The following is a 24898-nucleotide window of genomic DNA, read 5'->3' as shown; positions in this document are numbered from 1 at the left end:
ACCTTGTGTTATAAAATAACACGGTTATCAGTGTTACTTTACTCGCCTGGCATGCTTTATTGTTAAAAGTTTGCTTGCTTGCTACAGTTGTTAGTTGCATAGACTAAAATGTACAACTACTGACAGTAAATGATTGCTACAAGGAACAAAATGATGAAATATATCATTTTTGCTCGCAACTCGTAAATACGATATTTCTGAGGAGCACATGAAGGCAGCATTAGATGTGATACTGTAGCCAGAAAAAATAAATTGGAAATGGTGCATTCAAAACTGCAGGAAACCTGACATTGTTGCTCATAGAGATAAATTCTATATACATTTACCTCAAGTTTTTAAACTTAAGCCATGTATAATATGAAGATACGTCACTATAACATTACATATAAGACACAAAATATGGCAAAGCACAAAAGGTTCAGCTCCCTGACTTAAATTTCTGACACGAGTGAAGAACGCTAAAAGCATGTAATTACAGCTGAATACTGAGTTAACCTGTTCACCTCTGCTCTCACACTGCCTCTCACTGCTTCAACTTAGCACTTAAGTAGGTGGGTTTCCATCACGCTGATGTGAATGTGAATCATGGCTCACACTGCCTGAGATTAAAATCATTTGCAAGGGTTTGTGGGATTTAGCGCAATGCAATCAGCCTGAGATTTGCCAGGAGACGAGATAAATATCAACTGAACTTACAGAGTAATCATCCCAAAGAGGACAAAAGGAATCCACTCTTAAGTTTACCTTGATGCTCGTACTGATAGTACTTTATCACACTTAAAATGAAATTCAGATTATTCTATTCCAGATTTTGACCTGTGTGACCAAACTTCCAAAATATACAAGCTTGTCACAGCGATGATCAGCGGTTCAATGGAATAAACAGAGACACCCACGTGGTAAACATCCCTTCAGCTATAATTAATTAAAACAAACCACCTAATCTAACATTCTCTGTAACTGTTTACAGTGATTTGACAGAAAGTACTGGAGCGGTTCTTCTCGTAAACCATTAGTTTGTCTCTGCGTTTGTCTCTATTTTTATCCAGTCCAACCTAATGACGTGTGATTTCTCTGCTTAACAAATATACAACATTTCCAGCTTTCAAACTACTCCACAGAGGTGACTGTGTTGTGTCTAGAGCTTAAGGACAGTATGTTTCAACAAATCTTTCCAGGTTACATTACAAAGCAGCTCAGTCGCCAGAAGAAAATGCTGCAGACCACTTTTCTAGACCAACAAGTGACAAAATCGGGGGTAATTTAGCAAGTTAATGCTGCATTTCCAGCAACTTTTGCTCTGGTTTCTTGCTTGGATACTGTGTAAAATCAGTCAAAAGGTGTCGTTTTTTCCCCCAAAGACATTGCTGAGTTTTCCTGTTTGCATAGTGGCACAAATGGCGTTTTCTCCAAAACATTCCAACTCTGCTGCCGTGATAGCTGCTCTGAAAGCATTTGTTTTTCCCTGAGACATTGCTGAGTTTTTCTGGTGAGACAGTGGCACAAAAAGCAGTTGTCTTTCACTGCGACACAACTGCATTTAGTGTTGAGATAGTGGCACGAAAAGTTTTTACAGACATTGCTTCTTATCCTGCCAAGACAGTGCTACAAAAGTGATTGTTTTCAACCAAGACATCGCTGCCATTAAAAGCGTTTGTTTTTAAGGAGGTATCACTTTTTCTTCTACCAGGATAGTAGTATGAAAAGGAATTATTCGAGACTTTGCTTCTTGCTTGCACCATGAAAAACGATTGTTTTTTATGGACACATTGCATCATTTCCTGACATGATAGTGCACCTCCTGTCTCATTCTGAACCGAAACCAAAATAGTGCAGCTTTTTCAGTGCTTTTGGCATAAGTGCACGATGCATAACCATGTACAGAGTCATCCCATCTTGTACATTTGTTGACATCACGGCATCCCGAGACGTAAAAAGCAGATGCAGAAGGATACCTAGAGCGTTTTATGTAGCCACAGAAGTCCACTGATAAAGCGGCAACATGTGACGAGGTGGGATGAGAACGTGTTGAACAGTGGCATGAAAAGCAGTTGTTTTTTTTCTCATGATGTTGTTACTTTTACTGCAGTGATAGTGGCGCAAAAAACATTTGATTTCTATGGAGACATCGCTGCATTTCCTGCCTGGTTAGTGCCCCCCAAAGAAGTCAGTAGAATGAAAAGTGGCACAGAAATACCAACATTTTTCTGGCAATTGGTTTGAATAAAATCCATGAAAAAGTCTTGCAAAAGACTAAACTTAGTCTTGATTGGAAAATAATATAAGATTTTCTGAAAATGCAGATATTTTCCTCAGGGCATACAAAGAAAGAGTCAGTTTTCATGCAATAAATTATTGAGAGAATCCAGTTGCCATCCTGAATGTTTGTTTATGCTTCTTAAAACGTAACACCAAAATATCATGTCTTTTATTAGACTGCAGACAACCTCCTGCCATATTTTTGAGGGCACGGTGATTCATCAGCAGGACTTCAGTGTGCCACGCTGCTGCTGACAGCACATACGGCGAGACTTACATTTTATCTAGTGATGATTTATTCCTCTCCGCTTACCTTGCAGCTTAGTCTTGGGGATTTTCCCACAGGGCTTGGTGGCTGTGACAGTGGCGGCGCAGGTCGCATCCATGAGCGCTCGCTTCAGCACACCCGTCCTGTTCTTCTTGCCCGTCGCCAGATCACACTCCCCCCAAGCCTGGAAGTCGTACTTGCATTCCCCTGCAGCACACAAAGAAATCAGATACTTCATTAGGTGCTTTTGTTTTGTGAAGTATCTTGAAGTGTCGCAGAGATCAAGCAGAAAATCTGGTAAAATGACACAATGCAGCATCCTTATTTGTTTAAAAAAAATAAATAGTCAGTGGCAATCAGTCAATGAATCCAACCCCCTTTGAGCCTGAGGAGTTGCGATTCCTACACTCTGAATGGCTGTTTGATGAATGCTTTTAATTTACTTGGCCATTATCTTCCTCCTATCAATATAAACTGTCCACAAAACCACAAGATGCTCTTATTAAAATGAAATAAAAGATGCTTATTGCTTTTTCTAACAGGAGCAGATGGCACTTCACTATTCCGATCCTACACTTCCTATATAATAAAACTCGCCAGCAGATGACCGTAATCAAAAACAGCCTGGCTCCTGTTCATCCTCGAAATAATGTACGGATACAATCTTGGCAGCAGAGAAGCACTTTCAGCAGCACTTCAAATATATTTCACACGTGTTTTCATTTGATTTTAAATTGTATCCACCTTAAAGTCAACCCCAGAGAGATTGCTGCGGAAAATGGCAGCAGCGTATGTTATAGAAATGTGTGTGAGTGTGTGTGTTTGTGTACTGTATGCCCATGTCTCTCATATCTCCCTCCATTATTTTGTTGCCTCTCTAGCTGGGCTCCCTCGGGGCTGTGACACTCATTCGTCAGCTTCCTCTCACATGAAAGCGTCGGACCCCTTGTCACCGCCTCTGAGATCCCCGGGTGCTCATCAGAGGAGAGGAGAGAGGAGAGAAGGGGTGAGGAGAGGAGGGACGGAGAGTCGAGAGAGGGAGTGACAGGGGCCATTGTTGCAAGAATCCCACAGGGACTTCCTGAGCATCCAACTTTAAAACGTTGCACCTCCATAATTTGTCTCGGAGAGCGAGAGAGAGAGAGAGCTTCCTTGCAGGCTCCTGGGAATTTGACAGGAAGCTCATGTCCTCTTTAAGGTGTCACATAAAGAAAGCAACAATAAAATGGTTGTACAAGTGTGAACACACCCACTCATCAACAACCCAACATCCAAGCCGAGTCCTGTATAGATTTTAAGTATGATTGGAAAAATATCTGATCATTTAGAAGCGTCTCCTGCTTTTGAAAAATGACCAAATCAATATCAAATACTTGATTTTAAAGGGACAGTTCACCCCTAAGTCAAAAATGCATATTCTTCCTCTTTACTGTAGTGCTGTTTATCAATCTAGATTGTTTTGGTGTGAGTTTCCAAGTGTTGGAGATATCGACCTGAGTGATTCCTGCCTTCTCTCCACTATAATGGAACACTATGGCACTTGGTTCATGGTGCCAAAAAAATACATTTGAAGAACTCAGCAGCAATGTCTCTTTCCAAAAATGAAAATCCGGTTACTCAATATAATCCACAGACCTTGTTGTGAGCAGTTTAATGTAGAAACTATTTTCTTTCATCTGAACTACACCCGCCAAGTGCCTCACAATGTATTTTTTGTTGATTTGAGCACCACATACCAAGTACCATGTAGTTCTGTTATATATATAAGAGGAAAAGAAAAAAAGTGTTTGTGTTTTATCACAAATTGACTGTTCAAAATGGCTTTTTTTTGGAGAGCTGCCATGTTGATTTCTCCCTGCAATTTCATTCCAAAAAAACAGCTGCTATAAACAGCCCACAAACTTCTGGAGTAACTGATAAAAAAACATGACAAAGAGAATACAGCAATACAGTCAAAGGAAATATTAGGAAAAGATGATAGAAATTAGATAAGTGCAGATGAAAAAAAAATAAGCTAATTTTAAAAATTCTCTTGATTAAGATCAAGAGAATTCTAAAATCAAAATATAATTTTAAGGGTTATTTTGAAGGCCTTTACAGATTGTGATGTCGTCCCTGTACTTGGCCACCAACAGATTTTTATTTTTGAAAAGAGAAAAATAAAATCAGAAAATGAGCTGTTTTCCCACTACCATTTAGAAATAGGAAGACAAAAAAAATAGAAAACTGTTTTTTGTTTTATTGATAAAATTCTAAATAAATGAGACGACTCATTATCCGATTTTCTTTGACATGCTTATAACCGGAAATGGAGAATTAAAATATGTGTGTAGAAATCTTCTGTCTCAGTTTTGCAATGATTTTTTTGTGTAAGTAGAGCACCGTTTGCCTCGTACCAAGAAGTCAGGAGCACTACTTGCCAAAATATCTTTGCACTCTTCCTATTTTTAAATGGTAGTAGGGAAACAGTTCCTTTCCCAATTTTTGTTTTCTCATCTCAAAATGAAAATCGAATGGCCGCCAAGTACATGGACCTGATGCCCTCAGCTCTTGTAGAACCATAACTACAACGTAACGCCTCCAAGTAGTGCTTTGTCTTCACCCAGGGAGCAGTTTAAAGGCCAGTATTGGAGAACCTCACTGATGTTGAAAGCATGTTTGTCAGATATTTAGGTGCAATCAATTAAGTGCTTTGAACACAGATAAAATGATTTTAAAATCTACTCTAAAACTAACAAGTGGCTAATGAAGGGACGTTAGGACGGGAGTGACGTGTGTATGACTGCTAAAGCAACACAGAGAAGTTAAAGCTGAGAATATTCTGGGGATTGGATTGAGACCTTTTATGTTGTTTTTTTACGGTTGGATGAATAATTTTTCTCCACAAGACTTTAATATATACAGGTTGTGAAAAGATCATTCTCTTTCTTTCTTTTACGTTTTTTTTAACAGCACTTCTTGTGTGTTTTGGGCTTTGTGTCTTTGCATTCACTGCACAGGTATTTCTATGGTCTATTGTATGGAAACCCATTAGCTGTGGAGTTGCTTACCAGCATCGCCTGCCCTCTTTTTTGGGTCATGCTGCTTACAACCCTGCCTTTAGCATTGTATCACACACTCTTTTTAAGTTCAGTTTATATTCTACCTGCATTATTGTGTCGTACTGTGAGTTCCAAAAAAAACACTCGCAGAGAAAACTCCATGTCAAGTTAACACTTTTCTACAAGGCTCTTGTAATAGTACCAAAAGCCACATAATGTTGTTCCTTAATGCAATATGTTACCTAACAGTATCTAGCCTACAAGTCTAGAAGCAATAATGACAGACAGCAGCACCATATCTGAGTCCAGATTTGGCTGCGAGGGTTACATTGCAGGGTCTTTTCACACCAAGTCTGACGCATTTTGTGGGGCGTAGGCACAAATTCTTACAGTATTTATCCATCTTTATGATTGCACTAAAATCTTCTTTTCTGTTCTGTTCTTTTCTCAAGTAACTTCCCACAATTTAAAGGCCAGAGGCATGTAACTTATTGCCACTACTCCAAAACTTTTGCTGCTATAATCTATATAGCCAGTTAGCGGGACCATTATTTCCTGCAGTGTGTTCATCACTCGTGACAGGCTCATTGCAGAGCAGCAGGCTCCTGCCTGACAGGCCTTACTGGGGGAACAAAAGTCCCTCAGGCCTGTCACTGCAAGACATTTCAGACTGTGAAGGCTGCACAGTCTCAAGCCCGAAAAGCAAATGACAAAGCAGGGTGATTATTCCTGTGTTTTCCATGACGATGTATCACTTCCTCTGCAGACATTTCCGTTGTACCTCTAATTAGCTAGCTTACTCACTCCTATTGTGAAAATGGGACCATTGTTTGCGTGAGTGACAGGCCAGCATACATTATGGGGAGGTGTGGGGTGAGAGAGGCACGGCAGTTAGAAAAAGGGAGGTTTTTTGGTTCTTCTAGTCTCTGCAGATTATTATGTACTTTATTATGTGAAAGAGACCTTTTAGATTAATTTAGAAATGTCCGTGTCCTCCCTCACCTCCAAACTTCTTCTTCCAGTTGCAGGGGATCTTGCAGCGCTGGGTCTTGATGGTCTGCTTGCAGTCGGTGCCGGTTCGTGTTCCCTCCCTGGTGCCGAGTCCACAGTCGCCTTCGTTGGCTACACACACACTCCACTGCCACTCCCCACAGTCCGACTTGCGCTCCTTCTTCCCTGTTGGACCAAACACACACAAGTTCAGTAGTAAAATAGTTAGCATTGTAGCACTCCTGGTTCCCTCATCTCGAATCTTGACTTTCACGTTTTTTTCTAAGACATAAAATATGTCAGTAAATATCCCACTTGTAAATTTTGAAGCTTTTATGTGCCTTGTGTACATAAAATACTAACAAGTACCAAATGAGACCACAGAACGCCATCACACCAAAAAAGGCTTTACAGTCTGCTTGTGTTGGCGACGTTAGCTCATGCAACCATGGTGTAGTTAATTTTAAACCAAACATTCGCTTTTTACTTCCAGTAATTTCATTTAGACTTCAAAATTAATGACAGTGGTGTTAGTTTGTGTATAACAAACTTTTGTTTGCCACAGAGTTTACTTTTTGCAATAATCCAAAATCCAATGGATTGCTTTTTTGCATGCACAGACCTATGAATATGCTAATTATTCGAGCGTTGGCGCGCCTGTAAATGATTATAGATAACATGAGTCATGTTGAACCTTGTTTCTAATTGCCAGCAAAATATCATACCCTCATTTTGCAAGTTGCATGCATCGGTTCCTTACGTTTGTGATGTAACACACACTGAAAGTCGGTTTTTGTTTTCGTCATTGGCACACTGCAGTTCCAGGGCAGAAATGCTCAGCCGTAGCTTAATTTCCCATTTTGCATCTAATGTGTCTTGTAGCATCTTAAATCCTGTCACCATATGGGCATGTTAACATGGTTAAAAACTTGATTTCACTTGAGGGAGTCTTTGAAAATAAATATTCAAGGTGTGTGCCTGTAAAAGGCTTCTCTGATGTTGTCTCATCTTTATTTTTTCCTGAATTTCAGCTGGTTAAAACTTCAGACTTCAGGGATTTTACTTATGCATTTAAGGAGTCAAGTTCCAGTCTCACAGCTGTCGAGTCTGAAGTTCTTTTTTTTATATTTTCAGTCTGATGAGACACAAAAGTTTCACATCTCCAACTCTGGTTATGAAAAACGTTTCTGAGTCTTGTTTTTATTAAAAACAAGAAATGCAAACTGCTACTTGCACTGTCTGTAAACGTATTTACCCACCCTTGGACTTTTTAATATAATTTCAAGGCAAATGTAATGAGTTTAGCGCTTGTGCTAATTTCCAATGCAAATGAACCTTTTTTTCTTGAATTTAAATTAGCTAAATGTTGTTTTCTTTACCCAAGTGGGATTTATCGGACTTATTTTGCCTTGCTTGCAAGATATTGCTATTTGTTTCTGGTAAATTCTCAAAGGAGACCAATTACTTCAACCCCAAAGGCTTTTTTTTTTCATTTTCATATATTTTCAAGAGTAGTGTCCAACTAAAGAAGTTGTTCAGAGGAACACTTCTCACTGCGTAGGACTTTGGGGGGTGATAGTCCTGTTTGTGACTCCATTGAGGAAGTCATTTTTATGTTATTGAGGTTAATTGATGGACACTGACTCATGATTAGAAGCAGTGTCTAATGGAGGTTTGATGTTGAATATCATGGTGCTCCTGTTTCTCATTTATATATAGTGCAATAGTTTTTCTACAGTTGAGGAGTATGTCCTGAGCTCTGCAAGGTTCACCTTGTTTCTCTGCTTTGCCTCCTTCAGCTGCCATCACCGTTAGCACCAGGAGTGCCATCACGGCCACCCTTGTCCACTGCTTCTGTCCATCCATTCTGAAAAAGAGACAAGACGATCATTAGAGGAGAAACCTGCTTTCTTTACTCAGTGTTACCGGTCTGTCTCGATCACTTCAGATTCAGGACTTCAGAGTATCCCCTGTCTACTTATATGTCAATTAACACTCTCCTACATTTCAAAACACAACATTTTGAGAAGTCGTGACTTTTGAAAACTCTTACTGTGTGCCTGGAGTTGACACATTCAGCTGTTTGGTAGGACAGCAGGAAGAAGAGAAAGGCAAGAGTTGTCCCAAGTCTCATGAGATGCAGGAATAGCCTGGGGAATTTCCATCCCTCATCTGTTGTCATTTCCACTGTGCTGGATTCCAATATCAACATTTCGATTGTCTGCACTGCCAGTACACTGTCAGTCACTACTGAATTTACTGTCAGTCTCTGTGAAACCTTGTCAAGAGTAGATAAAGTCAACACACAAGTTTGATTTGATTCGTTGAAACTCAACACAAATATTCTGTGAGTGACTGAGTCAACACTTGCTCACAACATAGACTGCAGCGTGGAAAAAAGGTCCCACAGAAATATTCAGTATCGATGCTGATGAACACCTGATCGAAAGTACCCTGAGTTTTTGACTGCAATTAGCGCAGAAGATCTGCGATTGTTTTTTTTAGGAGCAGATTCTAATTTTGTCTGTTATCAGTGGGTCAGCCAGTCTCTGTTTATTTGTTTGTTTGTTTTATAAGCCAGTGCCCATGTTGCTTGTTTTATGAGTTAGTCCCAATTTTGTTTTTTTCTATGAGTGGGTCCACGTTTTGCACACAAAAATTGGGATGCACGTCTACATACATGGAGGTGGTGGGATATGTGTTCTTGCCGATGGTTTCACATCATTCAACTGGTTGACAGGTCACAGTAATGACCACAGGAAAACTGCAATGTCCAAACAAAAGGCAGTAAAAAAGAGCACAGCTATAAATTGAACATGGATGTAAACATGCAGGCAATCACGAGAAAGGAAATGCATTGATTGCTATGCACCAAAATCTTGTATTCTTAGGGTGTGACTTTGCTTGTTTAAAGGTATTGGTGAAATGTTTTTTGCACCAACATCATGAAAAGATTTAATGTTTCAACTGTCATACATTTGTTTAGTCATTGCGGGCCTGGTTTTAAATGTCACAGCAATCCCTGCCCTCATGTAAAATTACCTAAAACTGACTCCAATGAGTTTTGCACAATGACGAATACAGATTTTGATTAGAGGAAACAGAAGTATTTAACAAGTATTTGAATCAAATCAACACTTTGTATTAGCAAATACCCAGAATTAAGGTATAAGGGAGGGAAAAAGTTGGATTGTGGCCTCCCTTATTTAGGCCTAAAAATGTTTGAAAAGTGATTTGGGTGCCTTAGTGTGAATTTGTTTGCAAATGATGTCGAAGCCACAAATTTGGAGGTAAATGGCAACTATTCCAGCATCATTACTCTTTTTTTAGCTGCCAGAAGATGCAGAAGCTTGTAGTTTACGACTTGTGTTTTGAGTCCTAACAGGTTTTCTGAATTTTAAAATTGTTGCTCAAAAAGAGATTACACCTGCTGCAAGAAAGCGAGAAAGGAACAAGACTTCTGGGATTATATTGTCACCGCACAATGAATAGTCATAGAAAAAACGTCAGCGGTCGTCTGTCTCTTTGTTTGCACAGAGAGTTTGCTGACATTTTTTAGCTGGTTTAAGGTTTTAAAAATTCAAACATACTCCATATTATTAGAATTACAAGTTCCTTTATTATTTGATCCTCCAGCCGGTCCTGGATCAGCAGAAAGCTGTTACTGTCACTATCATCCGCCTAATGCACTGTGATGAAATTGTTGCAGAACACCCCTTCTCTCGACTTCTCTGCCTTTCTCCCCCCTTTTTTAGAGAGCGAAATCCTTTAGCAGCCAGCGCTCTGAGAGGAAAGACAGCTTGGGACTGAAGCAATTACCAAGTGTTGACGCCTCCTCTGCTGAAATTCCAGTAGTAATGCTGATCTGGACAGGGAAATAATATCCATTTGTCATTTTTAATTAATAATGAGCTGGCTTCTAGCCCATCCTCCCAGCCCATCCTCATCCTATTGTGTTAGGAACTTCCTAACTTTTCAGTTCTCTCGCTTAAGACCTCACAACTTAAGCCTCAGTCTGTTTAAAGGGCTGTGGAAGCTTCTGAAATTTAAATCAGGTATTCAAACCTTATATTTAATTATTGGATGTTATTGTAGTGCTTCCTACCTAGGATTTAACGTCTCCCAGCACTTCTTAGAAGCTCATAATGAGCCTTATGGCAGCGCTTGTAGTCCGCCTGCCAGGAAAAGTCGTCTGAATCCTTCACACAATTGATTTTATATTTTACCAACTGTGGCAGCACGCAGGCAAACCCTGTTTTGATTAAATACTCCAGTCTCCATCTCCAAGGTTTTTCTATGTCAACTATTTTTAAGATATTCCAAACTATTCATCTCCATAACCCCAAAAAAGGGAAGAAAAAAAATCATTGAATCCCAACTGTAAGAAGAACGCACAATGAGTTCTAAGAGTTTCAGAGAGAAAACCCAATGAAAGCGCTCCGATAAGGATCATTTTCCAAGAAAAAGGCATTGTGGCCTTTCAACAGATAAGAAAACCTTTTCCTCAGTTAGTCTCACACACACAGTGATGGGCTCTTGGTGCAGTGCAGGCATAAAAGAGGACGAGGTTGATGACTTTGAATGAGCTCTCCATACAGGAGGGTAAAGAAAGAAACACGTCTTGGAATTGGAGTGAATTAACCATTTCATCTGTAGGTGGAAAATCCTCTGAGACGACAGGTTTCTCCTCCTCTTGAGGTCAATAAATTAAATGGAAGTCTCTTCCAGCTCCTATTTCCAGAGCATGACAGCACCTATAATGGATGACTGGGTGGATCGGAGCATTCGACTATACGAAGCGCTGGGGGTTGCCAACTTAAAGGATGTTTATTTGCGCCTTTCCATAAATGCTCCTGCCTTCTTTTTCCTAAAAACACCCACGGTCAGATGCACCTGTAACCTGACACTTTTTGACAGGAAGAGGAGGACGTTTTTCCCGCATGGTCTCTGGCAACCCAACCGCGACTCAGTCACTTATTCTCCCCACTCAGACGCCTGTAATTTGACTTCAGGAATGAGGTTTTTAGATCAGCTCAATTCACCACAGGTCAAATCATCCTTTGCCAATAAAAAGACAGAGTTTTGTCCTGCAGGAAATCTTTTTCTGACCATGAAAATACTGATGGATTTTCATGAAATTTCTATATTTCAGTGTTCTGCTAATACCCAAGTAACCGGACACAAGAGAAAAAAAAGTCATCAATCATCGCTTAACTTGTCCCCAGATTCCAAGGGAGATATTTGATGCAGGATATTGCCATACCTGAAGGTTTAGTGAAATGAAACTCTTCCAATAAAAAGTCATTTAATGCCTCAGAAGCTTAGTATAAGTTAAAGTTTCAAAAGAATTTTTTTGGATGTTCCCATAGTTCTAAAAGAGACAGTACTCGTAAAAAATACTTATAAAAGTTAACGCTCTGTGGCTTTTGGGTGTTTGAGCACAACTCAAATTGCAGTATATGTGACATCCTGGGAACTGTGACTTGTTTTGGGATGTACACATCAATTAAAACAAAAAAATCTAAATTAAAATAGGCCTATTTTTTAACCTTACAGTTACACATTCAATAAAACAACTTTTGGGATAATAACAGTCATAACCATTAGGTCAGATAGATAGATAGATAGATAGATAGATAGATAGATAGATAGATAGATAGATAGATATCACTCTGCCAATTTTCTGACTTAATCATTAGGTCTATGAAATGTAAAAAAAAATTCAATGTTAAATGAAATGTTACGGCAAAAAAACCCCAGCAAATTCTCCCATTTGTGAAGCTGGAACACTTCACATTTTTCCATCATTAATGACTTTGCCCATCAATCGATCATCAAAATAGTTGCCCGTTCATTTTCTGTAGCTCAACTAACCAATTATTCAACTAATCCTTTCAACTTTAATTTAAATATTTGTGGTGTCTGTCACAAAATTGTATTTGAAATTGAAAAACAATGTGTTTGAGAAAAGCAATATAATGCTGAGGAGAAAATAAAGGAGGGGAAAAAATTCCCATTCAGCATCTGTTTCTTGTTACAGTTCTAGGTTTTTGTTTATAGTCAGTCATTTTGAGGATTTTGTTTTGGCATTTTTCTGTTTGTGTTTTTTCTTCTTTCATGATATTTCTTCATGTGTATTTTTTTTTCTACTTTGCAGGTTCTTTCTTCACATGAAATGCCTTTTTTGCCTTCTGTCTTTGTGTTTTTTCCACCTTAATGATTGTCTGCCCTGTCCTGATTTGTTTCACCTGTTGCTCATCACCCTGCTGTCACCTGTCCCTCGTTTTTTCCCTGATCTCCTTGAGTATTTAGTCTGTGTGCTCCCCTCTCAGTCTGCCTTTGTTGGTCTCTGTGCTCTTTGTTGGATTCACATTTTAATTTTTTGTTTCTTCATTTGTATTTTATTTTGTTTTAAGGGAGTCCAAGTTTTGTTTTTACATGAGGTGTTCCCAGTTTTGTTTGTTTCATGAGTGGGCTAAGTGTTTCAATAGAGTTCCTTACTGAGCAAAGATGGAAATAGGAGAACTGAATGTTTGCAAACCACACACCTTGGGGACTTCTTTAGCTGGAACATCAGAAACATCCAGTGATCAGTGTGGCTCATGAGCCAGTGAGAATTAGTCCTATCAAGCCCTCCATTTGCCCCATTGATCCAGACACAGCTGTGGATTCCTGGTGAAGGGAATGAAGGAGGAGAGCCAATACTGCCCGCAAATCGATGGACCTTCAGTGACTCCTTGTGTGCTTCAGCAAATACACACAAGACGCTTCTCCACTCTGGAGTGCAGACAAACACCAAAACGCTCTCCATCTCTCTCCTCTCTCTCATTAGCACTGACGTAATCACTGCCGAGCACATAAAGGAGTATCTATCTATACTATCAGATCCTTTGCTCACAAACGCAGGAGGCGATGGAGTCGACGGCACAGGAACAAAGCAGAGCGCAGTTTAATGAATCAATTATAAGACCCAAGAAGGGGTGAAGCACTTGTGTTATTAGCTGTACAGGCTGAGCGAAAAAGATTTCCACCATTACCGCTCTGTGAGATATGGAGTTTGGTTTCCTTCATTTAAACCATTAACATCTCAAAATCCAGTTCTTAATCGGGGAACTTGTCAAAATACATATGGGGAGCGAGTAATTAAGCAACAGCCCCTCAGTGGTGTGTTAATGATGAATATAAGTATTATTATAACACACATGTATGCATTTAAAATCACTTAGCTGCACATGAATTATACATGTTTTTTTAATAACTCTTTGCCCCCAGAGATAACAAATCAAAGAATGTAGTTTCCCAGCTCTCTCTGACTCATCACACAGGACACAATGTCAGACTGAGGTGATCCTTTGTAGGGCTTTTTTCTTGCATGCCCTGCATTAAAACACACTCAAAGCTACTATAAAAAATGGCAAAAATACCAATACAAATGTCACTACTGACTGCACACATCAGCTGTTTTAGGAAAAATCTCCACCTTATACTTCCTGCTCACCATCAAACATACATAGTCAATGACTAGCAAGGGAACATAGTGGAGCATTTAGCAGCTAAAGAGCAAGATATTTCCCTCAGGAGTTGGCAGTGACTAAAAAAAGAGTCCTTAAAAGAGTGAATATTGGACTCACATTTGCCAGGGGATGGTGATTTTCTTTATATAAGTGCCGGGAAGCATCCGTACTTATAATTCACTCAATAAAATATGGTGCATATTAAAATCTTGGGATGACATGCTCAGCCAATCATAAAGTGCCCATGAATTCATTACATCCTCGGTGATTAATGGAATGGCAGGCGAACATTTAGGGGTTGTGCAGTGAGCTAGACTTACAATAATAACTATTATTCTATTTCTGTAACAGGGGATGAACTCTGATAGCAGGACGGCAATGAGCCACCACGCTCCACCTATCTCATCTGCAAAGTGAAAGGAGGGATGGCAGCCAAACATGTTCCATGACGTAAGACTGATATTACTGTGCAACACTGAACAACAGGGCAGTGAGGGAAAAAAAACCCAACTTCCCAGTGCAAAGCAGAAAGTTGTGGATGGCAAAGTGGAAACATGCTGCACTAAGCATGTTTTGTCTTGTGCAATAAGCTTTTTCCCCCATTCTCCCCGTGGCCTTCCCGTCTTTTCATAGCATTTTTAGTTTCGTCGGTACATTGCACATGAACATGCAATCGAAAGGAAAGGGTGGTTCAAATCTCACACCCAGAGTTCTCTTCCAAGTGGTAAACAGTGGTCTCAGGTGGAAAAGACCACTCAGGTCACAGAGGTCTGTCCGACCTGGAGAAGAAAGACCTGACCATCTTCACCTTTCTCTTTGCTGTGTGGAAGATATGGTACAAAGCACAGGCCCAGAGGAAAACACAAACACACACAGCTGAGGTAGAGTCAAAGTCAAGTCTTGCAAATCTAATAGTAATGCAAAGGACTCTATGCTGAGGCAGAAGTGCACCAAAAAAACAAGTCCAAAAAACAACCAAGGAGCTTCTGTGTGCAGCTCACAGTACCTGCACATACCAAAGTCCACGACTTCAAATGAATGCTTATGTCCAGACCAACCTCCACAATAAAATGTCGGCATTGTGCGTTTCTGTAAACCACAGATATGTTACATTTGTGTGTTTGTGTGCGTTTTCCTACTAAGTTATGTTGGATATTCAGAGAACAGAAACAAAAAGAAAACGCATCTTATTGACAGAGTTTTCTTTATGTTTCACTGTCTGTTTATCTTTAGTTACAGACAGAGGATACAGCACTATGTCCTTGGGAAGAGTCAGGCAGAAAAAATCCACTTCTGAGTGGCTTTCCCATCTCGGTAGTTGTGTTTCAGAAGAGAAGCGAATGCCTCACCTAGACACAGGGCATATTGAAAGGATTGAAAGGAGGTTCTCGGTTTGTGTTTTTCCTGGAGCTGAGCTTTTGAGAGATTCCTGCGCAGATGACATGAGAAGTGTATTGACTAGAGGGGGGGCTTTGAAAGAGTCAGACAAGGATGTAAAGTCAAGCATAAAGCTCCAATATGCAGCCACAAAAAAACAGCAGGTTACTGCTGGGGGGACAAAAAGCATAAACAGCTGTGTGTAGGGTTACAGCAGGAATGTAGATAAATATATGGTAAATCATATAAGAGGACACTTAGAAAACGCTGCTTGTGCAATAATAGCTCCGGGTTTGATAATGACTTCCACTGAAGAAAAGTGAATCATTTCTCATGGGGGCCACAGGACGCCTTAATTGAAGCACACCACCATTTCTCATGTGTTTAGGTGCAGATGATTAGAGGAAAATGCCACACATTTTCTGACTTGTGTTTTTTAAAGGTCAGACAGTGGGGGAGAGAGTGTGTGGAGAGGGTCCCCGCTATCTCTCAGAACAGCCCTGGAGGAGCCCCCAGGGAGCCGCGCTCCGGAACAAAAACAGCATGTGTGACACTTTGTGTGTGTGTGTGTGTGTGTGTGTGTGTTTGTGTTTGAGGCCAAGTCTTGAAAAGTGAGCTCAGTTTGAACAGCGGTGCAGAATGATGGACTTGTTTAATGATAAAAACACAATAATAAGGATGACAAACAATGGCTCAGTGAGAGCATCGGAGCTGAAACAGCTGAAATTGAAGACTTCTGCTTATGCATGAATGCCTCCATTACGCTGATCATATTATATCTACGCCTCCAAACACCCACTCATTCGCTTATCCGCCCATTCATCTCTGTGCCCCCTTTTTCTTTATTATTAGCTCTAATATGAGGACATTATGAACCCTGTGCTGTCACTGGTATGACAAACTCCAGTAGTTATCAATTACCCTCCCTTTTTTGGTTTATAAAACTGTACTACCTCAAATGAAGACTGAATTCAACTTTCCTCTTAAAGGCAACTCCACTCCCTCTTTCGCTTTGTAATACTTCAGCCATGTTTTCACATGAGAAACTGCACAAAGAGAGCCAGGGGGGGCCACACGAGTGGATCAAACTTTCAATAAGGGCTTCTTTTCAGTGGAGACAGGTTGGTAAAATACCAAAAAAACAAAACATGTTTTTAACACTGACTCAAGGGGTAAACATTTCAAACAACTATTAAAGAATGTTCAAAGTTTGGGAGCTGTGAATGAAAGCAAGAAAAGTTTTAAAAGTTTGCTACTGTCTGAAGTTGTTTTCTCTCTATTTTAACAAGTGGACCTGTTTTCAGTTTTATTCCCTTAAGTATGATTAATATATACATCATATCACCGTGAAAACATTGGCGATTGATACATTTGAACTTGTTCGGGTAAACAAACTTCAAAACGCATGTACATCAAAAAGAGTTTCAACAAAGGCTGCTTTTCTTGGTTGCCGAAAAGTTGATGCTTAGGTGCCTCAAGCTGTCTATGGTAATTATTTTGTGGTAATTTAATTTGTTACAAAATAAACTAACCCACTTATACAGAGATACCGTGTCAAATCTAGTGTGGATACATTGGATGTTTTTGTTCCTATTCATACTTGTATGGAGTATATCTTCAAACCTATAACAACTGATTTTTTTGGCCACTCAGGGGCAAAAAAACAAGCTGATCACAAACTATTAACATATTGTCATTTCTTAAGTTGACTTGATAGCAAGCAGTTGCTTATTTACACATCTAGCAGTTACAGAAAGGCATCATCATTTATTTGGAGTCATGTTTACGTTTTAAGAGGTCCAATATTCACTGTCTTTTATCTCCGTTTTGGTTTCCACCAGTGCATGAGGGAAGACCGTATGTTTCTCTAACTTCAGCTAGTAGCTCACTGTGTTGGTCTGTTGATTGATGATGAGTGGGTAGTGTGCATTGGATTTTCATAGCTTTTTCACTGAAAAAGCTATGAAAATCTGATAAGCAGATAACGACGCTACGAAGCAGAAGGAATAAATAAATCAGTGAAGTTGTGGACTGCAAAGCTACACAATGAGCTTAAACTCAATATAATGCTGCATAAAAGATGAGGGGGGCTGCGGATTCAAGTGATAATTCTCTGTAGGTTTATCACTACAAGCAACCCTTTTCATTTACACTATTTATGAAAAATATCAATTATAGCTGCTTTAAAACCAGTGTTTCAAGACTCAGACATAACTTCTGCGCTGAACGTCCACAGACAACTGCGGTACCATTGAGGATCCACTTCAGCTCCCAGCAGTAAATATGACGGTTGGGAGGTGAGTTTACCGTCCTCTTCCTGCCAACATTGAAACTGAAACTAAAGACTCCTCTGGGTCCGAAGCTAAAGTCTGTCAAATATCCAACTCAAAACCAACTTCGCTGAGGTGCAACGGTGGCAGCTGGCCTAACCACAGTGTTTTGGACTGGATTGGAGTGTGGCCCAAGAGATTATTATGCGCAGCTGATGTGCTTGCCGTGCATACAGTCTGCATAATCACAAAAAAAGAGCTGTACAAGGACGTCCACACAGGGATCTATGCAGAGCGCAGACATCGGTGGATGACAACATTTAAGTCATGCAGACGCACTAAGACACAAAGACGTGGAAACAATGGATTTGCCTCAAGGGGGCTCAATAGCGGCTCCCATTTCATGGTTGCCCCCATTGAACCCTGTAGCATTTTAATTCAGTTAATTTTCAGCTGAACACTAGAAAAGCACTATACAAGTGAAGTCCATTTACCATTTTAAAATATTTAACAATTCCATGTTAATTGGCAATAAATTATGGAAATAATACTGAATGTAAAAAGAAATTTACATGACATTAATAGAATTGGATTCTAAAATGGATTATGCATACAATAAAAAAATAGTGATTGGTAAAAATGTTTTTTGGGAAAAAAATGTCAAGAATTAAAAGAAAATAACAACATAACAAATAATAGACTTCTGATAAGATAAGATGGCCTTTATTGATCAAACCCAGCATGGAAATTCACTTGTTACAGTGGCTCAAATGTTGCATGGTTTGGTTGAATTTTCATTCATGAAATGAAAAGATCACAGACTCATGGGGGGACTGTCTCATACCCACACAAACCGACATGAAGCATGACTCGAGCTGCAATAGTATTCATGAGTATGTGGTTTCCCCGGGTACTAAATGTCAGGACTAAAAGGGTTCACAGGCCGCACACTGATAGATGTGGCACATTAAGAGAATATGCTGAAAAAGGCAACACAGTGTGAACATTTTGAGTCAGCAGGTTTGATCATTTGAGATCATGCTGATAGGAATGTGTTGTGTTCACACAGCTTTCATCCTGACCATTAATTTCTGTTTCTTTTAGGAAAGAAAAGCCACAGCTGAATTACCTGTGTGCAGTGTGGCTTCGGGGGACGTCTTATCACCGCTCTTTGCCTTCGTGCTTTTTTCTCTGTTTGAGTGCCTTTTGATTGCTAGAAATAGATGGGTTCGTCCCCCTTAGATCCTGACTATCTGGACACCAGACCTTTGCTGTGTGACCCCCCAGCTGCTGACAGCCCAGAAACATTGCACTGTCCCTCAAGCCCCACACAGTTAGCATCAACAGTCAGCGCCTCCCTCTCTTCTCTGTGACGCTCTCTCCTGTCGACTCTCCAAAGGCACCAATTCAGAGGACCCTGTCTAATTGAATAGGCAACATTTATCTTTATGTGAGTGTGCGAGTGTTCCTCTCAGGAACCCGCTGAAAGCACCTTGAGTCACTTGTTCATTAAAATATGCTGGATGAGAAAGCCTTTGCACACAGCGTGGCCAGTTTTGTCCGCCTGTTGATTAAGCCATCCTCCTTTTCTCTTTCCCATCCTGCCCGCCTGCCTGCCTCTCACTCTCCCCTCTGTCTGCTCCTTCCTCCACTTCTTACTCAACGTATTAAGCTGAGAGAGATATACAGAGAATTTGTATTTCTGTCCACTTGAACAATGCTGTTCATATCTCTGCGTTTTTTAATTTTGCTTGTAAACAGACTGTGGATTTTCATTTGAAGCAGAGTGGCAGCAGCAGCTTATTCAAGAGCCCAGAAATCACAGTGTCCTTAAAAGTGAGAATGAGGTAAATAATACTGGAGCAGATATAACTCACTCATGAATAATACAGTAAAAAGGCAAAATATGAATAGCATTTAGATTTATGAAACTCAACATAAGCTACAGGTTCATTTTAAGGTTTTATTTCAACTGTGTATATGTGTTCATTAAGCTGTTTTGCAGCTTCATGCTGGCGTACATGAATGCCTGTCAGTAAGTCCCGAATGAATTATGTAATAAAGCAGAGTCAGCTAGAAAGACGTACATTAATTACTGTTCAACTTGCTCTCTGGATGTTAAAAGTTTAAGTCCAGCAAAATATTTTATTCTTTATCAATTCATCCTAAGTAGCACTAAACAGGTCCACAAAATGTTTGTAGTTTCTTTCTTTCACAGCTGTTTCCTTCAGTTTGGAACAAAATCCAGGGTTTAAGCCCTTTCTCAGGGAGCAGAAGGAAGCAGCTCAGTTGCCCAAAATTAAAGCCACATACAACAATGAGTGAGTTTCAGGCTTCACAAAGCTGAGAATAGTCACTCAAGCTGTTTTAAATTGTCTAAAGAAGGATCAGGACCAATCACACGCTTGTTTCATCATTGCAATGTGTGGATTTCAATAATAGCACACTCAAAGTCCCGCCATTTGATCACCCTTTATTGGATGTGAATGAAATTTAGCAGGTATGTTCAGGACTTAGTGCAGGATCTCTCTACTGATTTTAATCAGGACTTCTTCAAGCTTACTTGATTTATAGTCTTTTCTGCTAAGCCCTGCAATAAGCAATGTTTTTTTATTTGATTGATAGCGCCAATATTTCTTGACCAATCTTAGTTATTTATTGTAGGTTTTATTGTTTGTATCTCAGTCCTACAAAGCTGTTTACCAAATTTGGTGTTGATAGAGACAAGATCCCAAAAATTCCTAAAATATTCATTTGACTTTTTTAACATTATGCAAATTAGCAAAGAATCCATCATGGTGGTCCCAATTGTCTGAGAGGCTTTTTTGTACAGGATATTATTTTGTAGGAGTGTTTTTAAATTCCAAGTCAATCAAACTTACATTGCGAGGGGCGTGGCCTGTCAACATTTTCACTTTTTAGTGTAAATTGTAGCATCTGCATTAAGTCTATCAGGATCAAATTGCATGTGAAGCAGTGGGACATCCAGTTTTGGTGCCAAGTTTCAGGTCTCTAGCTCATTCCAGCTCATGGTACATTGAGCAAACGCATAATTCACCATATACTGCCAAATAAGCCAAATCCACCCGCACCAATCATTATGACATTTCAGATCTTGGTTAATAGCAGTTTGACTTGTTACAGCTGATGACAAATAACAATAATAACAAACTGGCACAAACTCAGAAGGGATTTGCCCCCTAGATTTAATATCAGCAAAGTTTATGAGGTTAATAACTCAGCAACACCTGTCTAAGACAGTGCTTTTACACCATGCTTTTTTTTTCGTGGATGTCACGGTTTGCCATTAAAATTTCAACAAGGAGGTAACTTAGAGAATATCACGACTGATGATGGCACACGGCTCAGTATACTCAGTTCATCTTGGGGATTCTGTGCTTGAGATATGTTCATCCATAAACTGAACACCCCTTCTGCACAGGAGAAAATGAAGGCTGAAGTCTATTCAGTTCTGCAGTTACAATAAATTCCAAGTGTGACGAGTTTTATGTCTTAGACAAAAGTAGGAATGTCTCGAAACTTCTGAAACCATGCTTGCAGAATAATCCACTTCTGTGTCGTCTCTCCATATATTCAGCATTACTGCCTCTACCGCTGACCTAATACACAGTTCTCTTAAGCTTACAAACGCGTGCATGTTAACAAAGATTACATTTACATGCACACTAATATCCCACTTCTTTTCCAAATATGACGATATTCCAAATTTAATGCGAGTCATGTAAACAGCATCTTTCATTTAAATTTTCTGAATATAGCTTTTTCCATTGAGACACGTGGAATATGCCAATATTATTCTGATTTTAGGAGCATTGTTTTGATATGTTTATGGTGCATTTTAATCATTTTGACTTGATTAACGACATGTTAGGGCATAGGAGTATGCAAGACTGCATCTAAACAGAAATATTGATGGAATATACATTTTTATTAGCCATGTACACAGCTTAGGAGAAATATGTCTTTATAAAGGCAAAAAACTGAATATTTTGTGCACATAAACATTGTCAGTGGCATATCTTTTTCCATTAATTTCAATCTGTCCATTGTTCTCCACAAAGGACCAATTTAACCTTATAAAGCCTTTCAAGTCACTCTGTTTAGCCAACTCATACCAAACTGTTTAGCACAGAGTTGAGTTCTTTGTTTCTCTATAAAGTTGTATTACATGTAACAAACAGATTAAAGGCATTTACTTAATAATAAACTAGACAACTGACAGCTCGGAGATAAGGCTCATGTTTGGATCTTGTCTCACAGAAAAGTTTGAGAAGGAGAAAACTTCTTCACATGAAGTTGGCATTGAAGTCACATAATAAAGAATAAAGTACATGAGTGAAGGTTTCTTACACACAGCCTCACACACAATGGGATCATAGCGTTCTGTGGAGAACAAAAGTTTCACTGATGATGATGTAGTCATCAAAATGCAAGGACTTGCACCAAATCAATAAAATTTTAACTATCTGCGGGCTCCCGGGTTTTCTTTGAGTAAGATACTAAGAGACTGTTCCCATTTTAAAGTCTGTACACCCATCCATCACCCGGATCTACACAGCTGTGTTATTTCACTGTTTCTATGTGATTACTGAGCCACAACATCTCTTTTGTCACTTTTTATGAAGCATGAATTAATGACACATTTTTGTTTTTTATTTTGTTTAGTGTGCCAAAATCCCACACTTTGGTATAGTAACCCACAAATTGTATTATCTCAAACTATGTATTAGGACAGTTGAACTTCAACATTTATTAAAGCGGCAAAATTTGTTTTATTGCCCAAAAAATCTGTTATGGGGCCTGTAAACCCTTGACTTGGATTACAGTCATAAACATAGTTTATGTTATGATTCTAACTTTCACTGTAATGCCCCCAATGTCCCGAAATTTGTCATATGGTGACCCCGGAATTAGTTATAACACCTCAGTTTTTTAAAATCCCCAACTAATTCCAAATTTTGTAAATTGTTATAATCTCATAATTTGTCAAATATCAACCCAAAAAACAAAAATTTAGAACATTTTGGTATATATTTAAATTAAAACAGAACTGAACCTAGGAAAAATCGCATTTGGGAGCCCCCTGGTGGCTGTGGGATACTACGACGCATTGTGCTGGCTGACTCTGGTCCTGATTTGAATAATAATGACAACAGGCTTAAAGCTTGGAGCTCCACTGTGCAGTAAAACCTCAGATTCAGCACAAGACCCCATATTGCATACCACACAACAGAGAGGAGATATTGCTCATCCACTGGATTTAAACATGATTTCAGTCTCAGATATCCTACATCTACCACCTACTCACACACCAACATTTCCCCACAGAGGTTTACCACCCACTTCCCCCGAAACGAGGCGTCACACTGCGAGGCTGAGAGGGAGCACGACTGCAGCTGCTGGTGGAGAGATAAAGCCTCCAGTTACCTGTAATCCCACACTAGGTTCTCTCACAGCATCATGGTCACAGCAACGTGTCCAGCAGCAGAGTACAGGACAGGGATTAACACCAGGCTGAGAACATTTAGCCCACTGTAAGAGCAGCATACTCTAAGTCTGTCAGCATTTTTGCTTTACTGTAGGTCCTACAAATTCATTTCTGTGGTAATTCTGCTCTCTACTTTCCAGAGATCTTTTTTCTCTCTTGCATTTTCTCCTGAAAAGCTCCTACAGGTGGCTTCCTTTTGCTCAAATCCTCTTTCGTTTATTTCAAACAAACCGCAAACCTAAAACCTGGGCATGATTTTTTTTTTTTTACCCCCAAAATCCAAGGAACAACTATTGTAACAAACATCTGTTGTTGGTGCAGTAAATCTATGCTTTTATGAGCTGAGTATGGGATGAAGCACAATATCAAAAATTATTTATATGGCAGATTTATTTCTTTGTAGGCACAAACACTGCAAGGAGTTTTGTTTATTTCACCCACTGAGTTATGATAGTCACATTACGGTACAAATTTACATATGTTCACATTCAGAAGTGAGAATATTGTAGCGCGGTGCAGCATGACAGCAGTCGCTACTTTGCAGAGGCAAATTGATGAGGCAAATATAACATTCACTATGAGGACATGAACCTGCCTTCAAAACCAAGTTAAAACTGTGGTTAATGGCCCCTGTGATAGAATTTGGCCACCCAGTTTCCACAAGAAAATGTTGGCATTTTACATTTCTGCAAACCACGGAGGTGATAAATTTGCAAATTTATAATATAATGGGTGAGATGGCTACCAAGGTGCAGACCATTGCTCAAGACCAACAAAAAACAACAGTGGTTGCTTTTTGTGACCCTTTGTAGCATTTTCACTGGTGTTTATAGAACCTGGGTGTATTTAGTGGTAAAGTGGTGTTTGTGGCACCAAACTTAGGTGTTTTTCTGTGACATATCACAGCATTTCCCAGTTGCATTTGTGACACCATATCTAGATGTTTTTAGTGGAGTACTGTTGCGTTTCCTAGAGGCACCTTGGAGTTTTTCACTTACACTTCACAGCATTTCCCAGCAGTGTTTGAGCCACCAAACTTGAGTGTTTTATACCAAAACAAAGGGGAATTTCCCAACTGCGTTTGTTGTACCAGACCTGGGTGTTTTTCACTGACAGTTTCCAACATTTCTCAGCATCATTTTAACCAAAACAGGCCATTTTTCACCGAACCTGGGTGTTTTTAGTGGCACATTGATGCGTTTCCCAGTGGCATTTGAGTCACCAAACATGGGTGTATTTTACTACTTGGGGTTTCTCAGCTGTGTCTGCACCACAGAATTTGGGAGTTTATAACTGATACATCATTGCTTTCCCAGGGGCGTTTGAGCCACAAAACCTGGCTGCTTTTTTGCCAAAACTGAATGTTTTTAGTGGCATATTGCAGCATTTTCCATCTGCATATGAGCCAAGGAACCTGAGTGTTTTTCACTGACACATCCCTACTTTTCAAGCAGCTTTTGTTCCACAAAATGTGTTTTTTTAAGCCACAACGTGATGTTTATCTACCAGAACTAAGTGCTTTTTGCGCCTACACCTAACCACATCTTCACTACAGCGTTTTTGAGAATCATTAGGTTTCAACGTATCCACTACCTAATTAAGTACAAATGTAACGTATCTGTGGTTTGCAGAAACGCAAAATGTGAGCATTTCTTCGGGTCACTGGGTTG

General features: G+C 39.6%; 1 protein-coding gene across 1 annotated transcript in view; it reads right to left on the bottom strand.

Moving 5' to 3' along the window:
- Positions 1-24898, bottom strand: part of ptn (pleiotrophin) — a 54417-nt gene that overhangs the window by 9637 nt on the left and 19882 nt on the right. The window contains exons 2-4 of the mRNA XM_042511449.2: positions 8331-8425; positions 6571-6744; positions 2573-2734 (exon numbers count right to left, since the gene is read on the bottom strand). Of these exons, the coding sequence (XP_042367383.1) occupies positions 2573-2734; positions 6571-6744; positions 8331-8424 (430 nt within the window). The 5' untranslated portion in view covers position 8425. The remainder of the gene's footprint in view (positions 1-2572; positions 2735-6570; positions 6745-8330; positions 8426-24898) is intronic.

Source organism: Plectropomus leopardus, chromosome 22 (genome assembly GCF_026936395.1).
Source record: "Plectropomus leopardus strain MGB_pleo_1.0 chromosome 22, ASM2693639v1, whole genome shotgun sequence".
NCBI classification, from domain to species: Eukaryota; Metazoa; Chordata; class Actinopteri; order Perciformes; family Serranidae; genus Plectropomus; species Plectropomus leopardus.
This window is presented reverse-complemented; position numbering and strand designations above follow the sequence as displayed.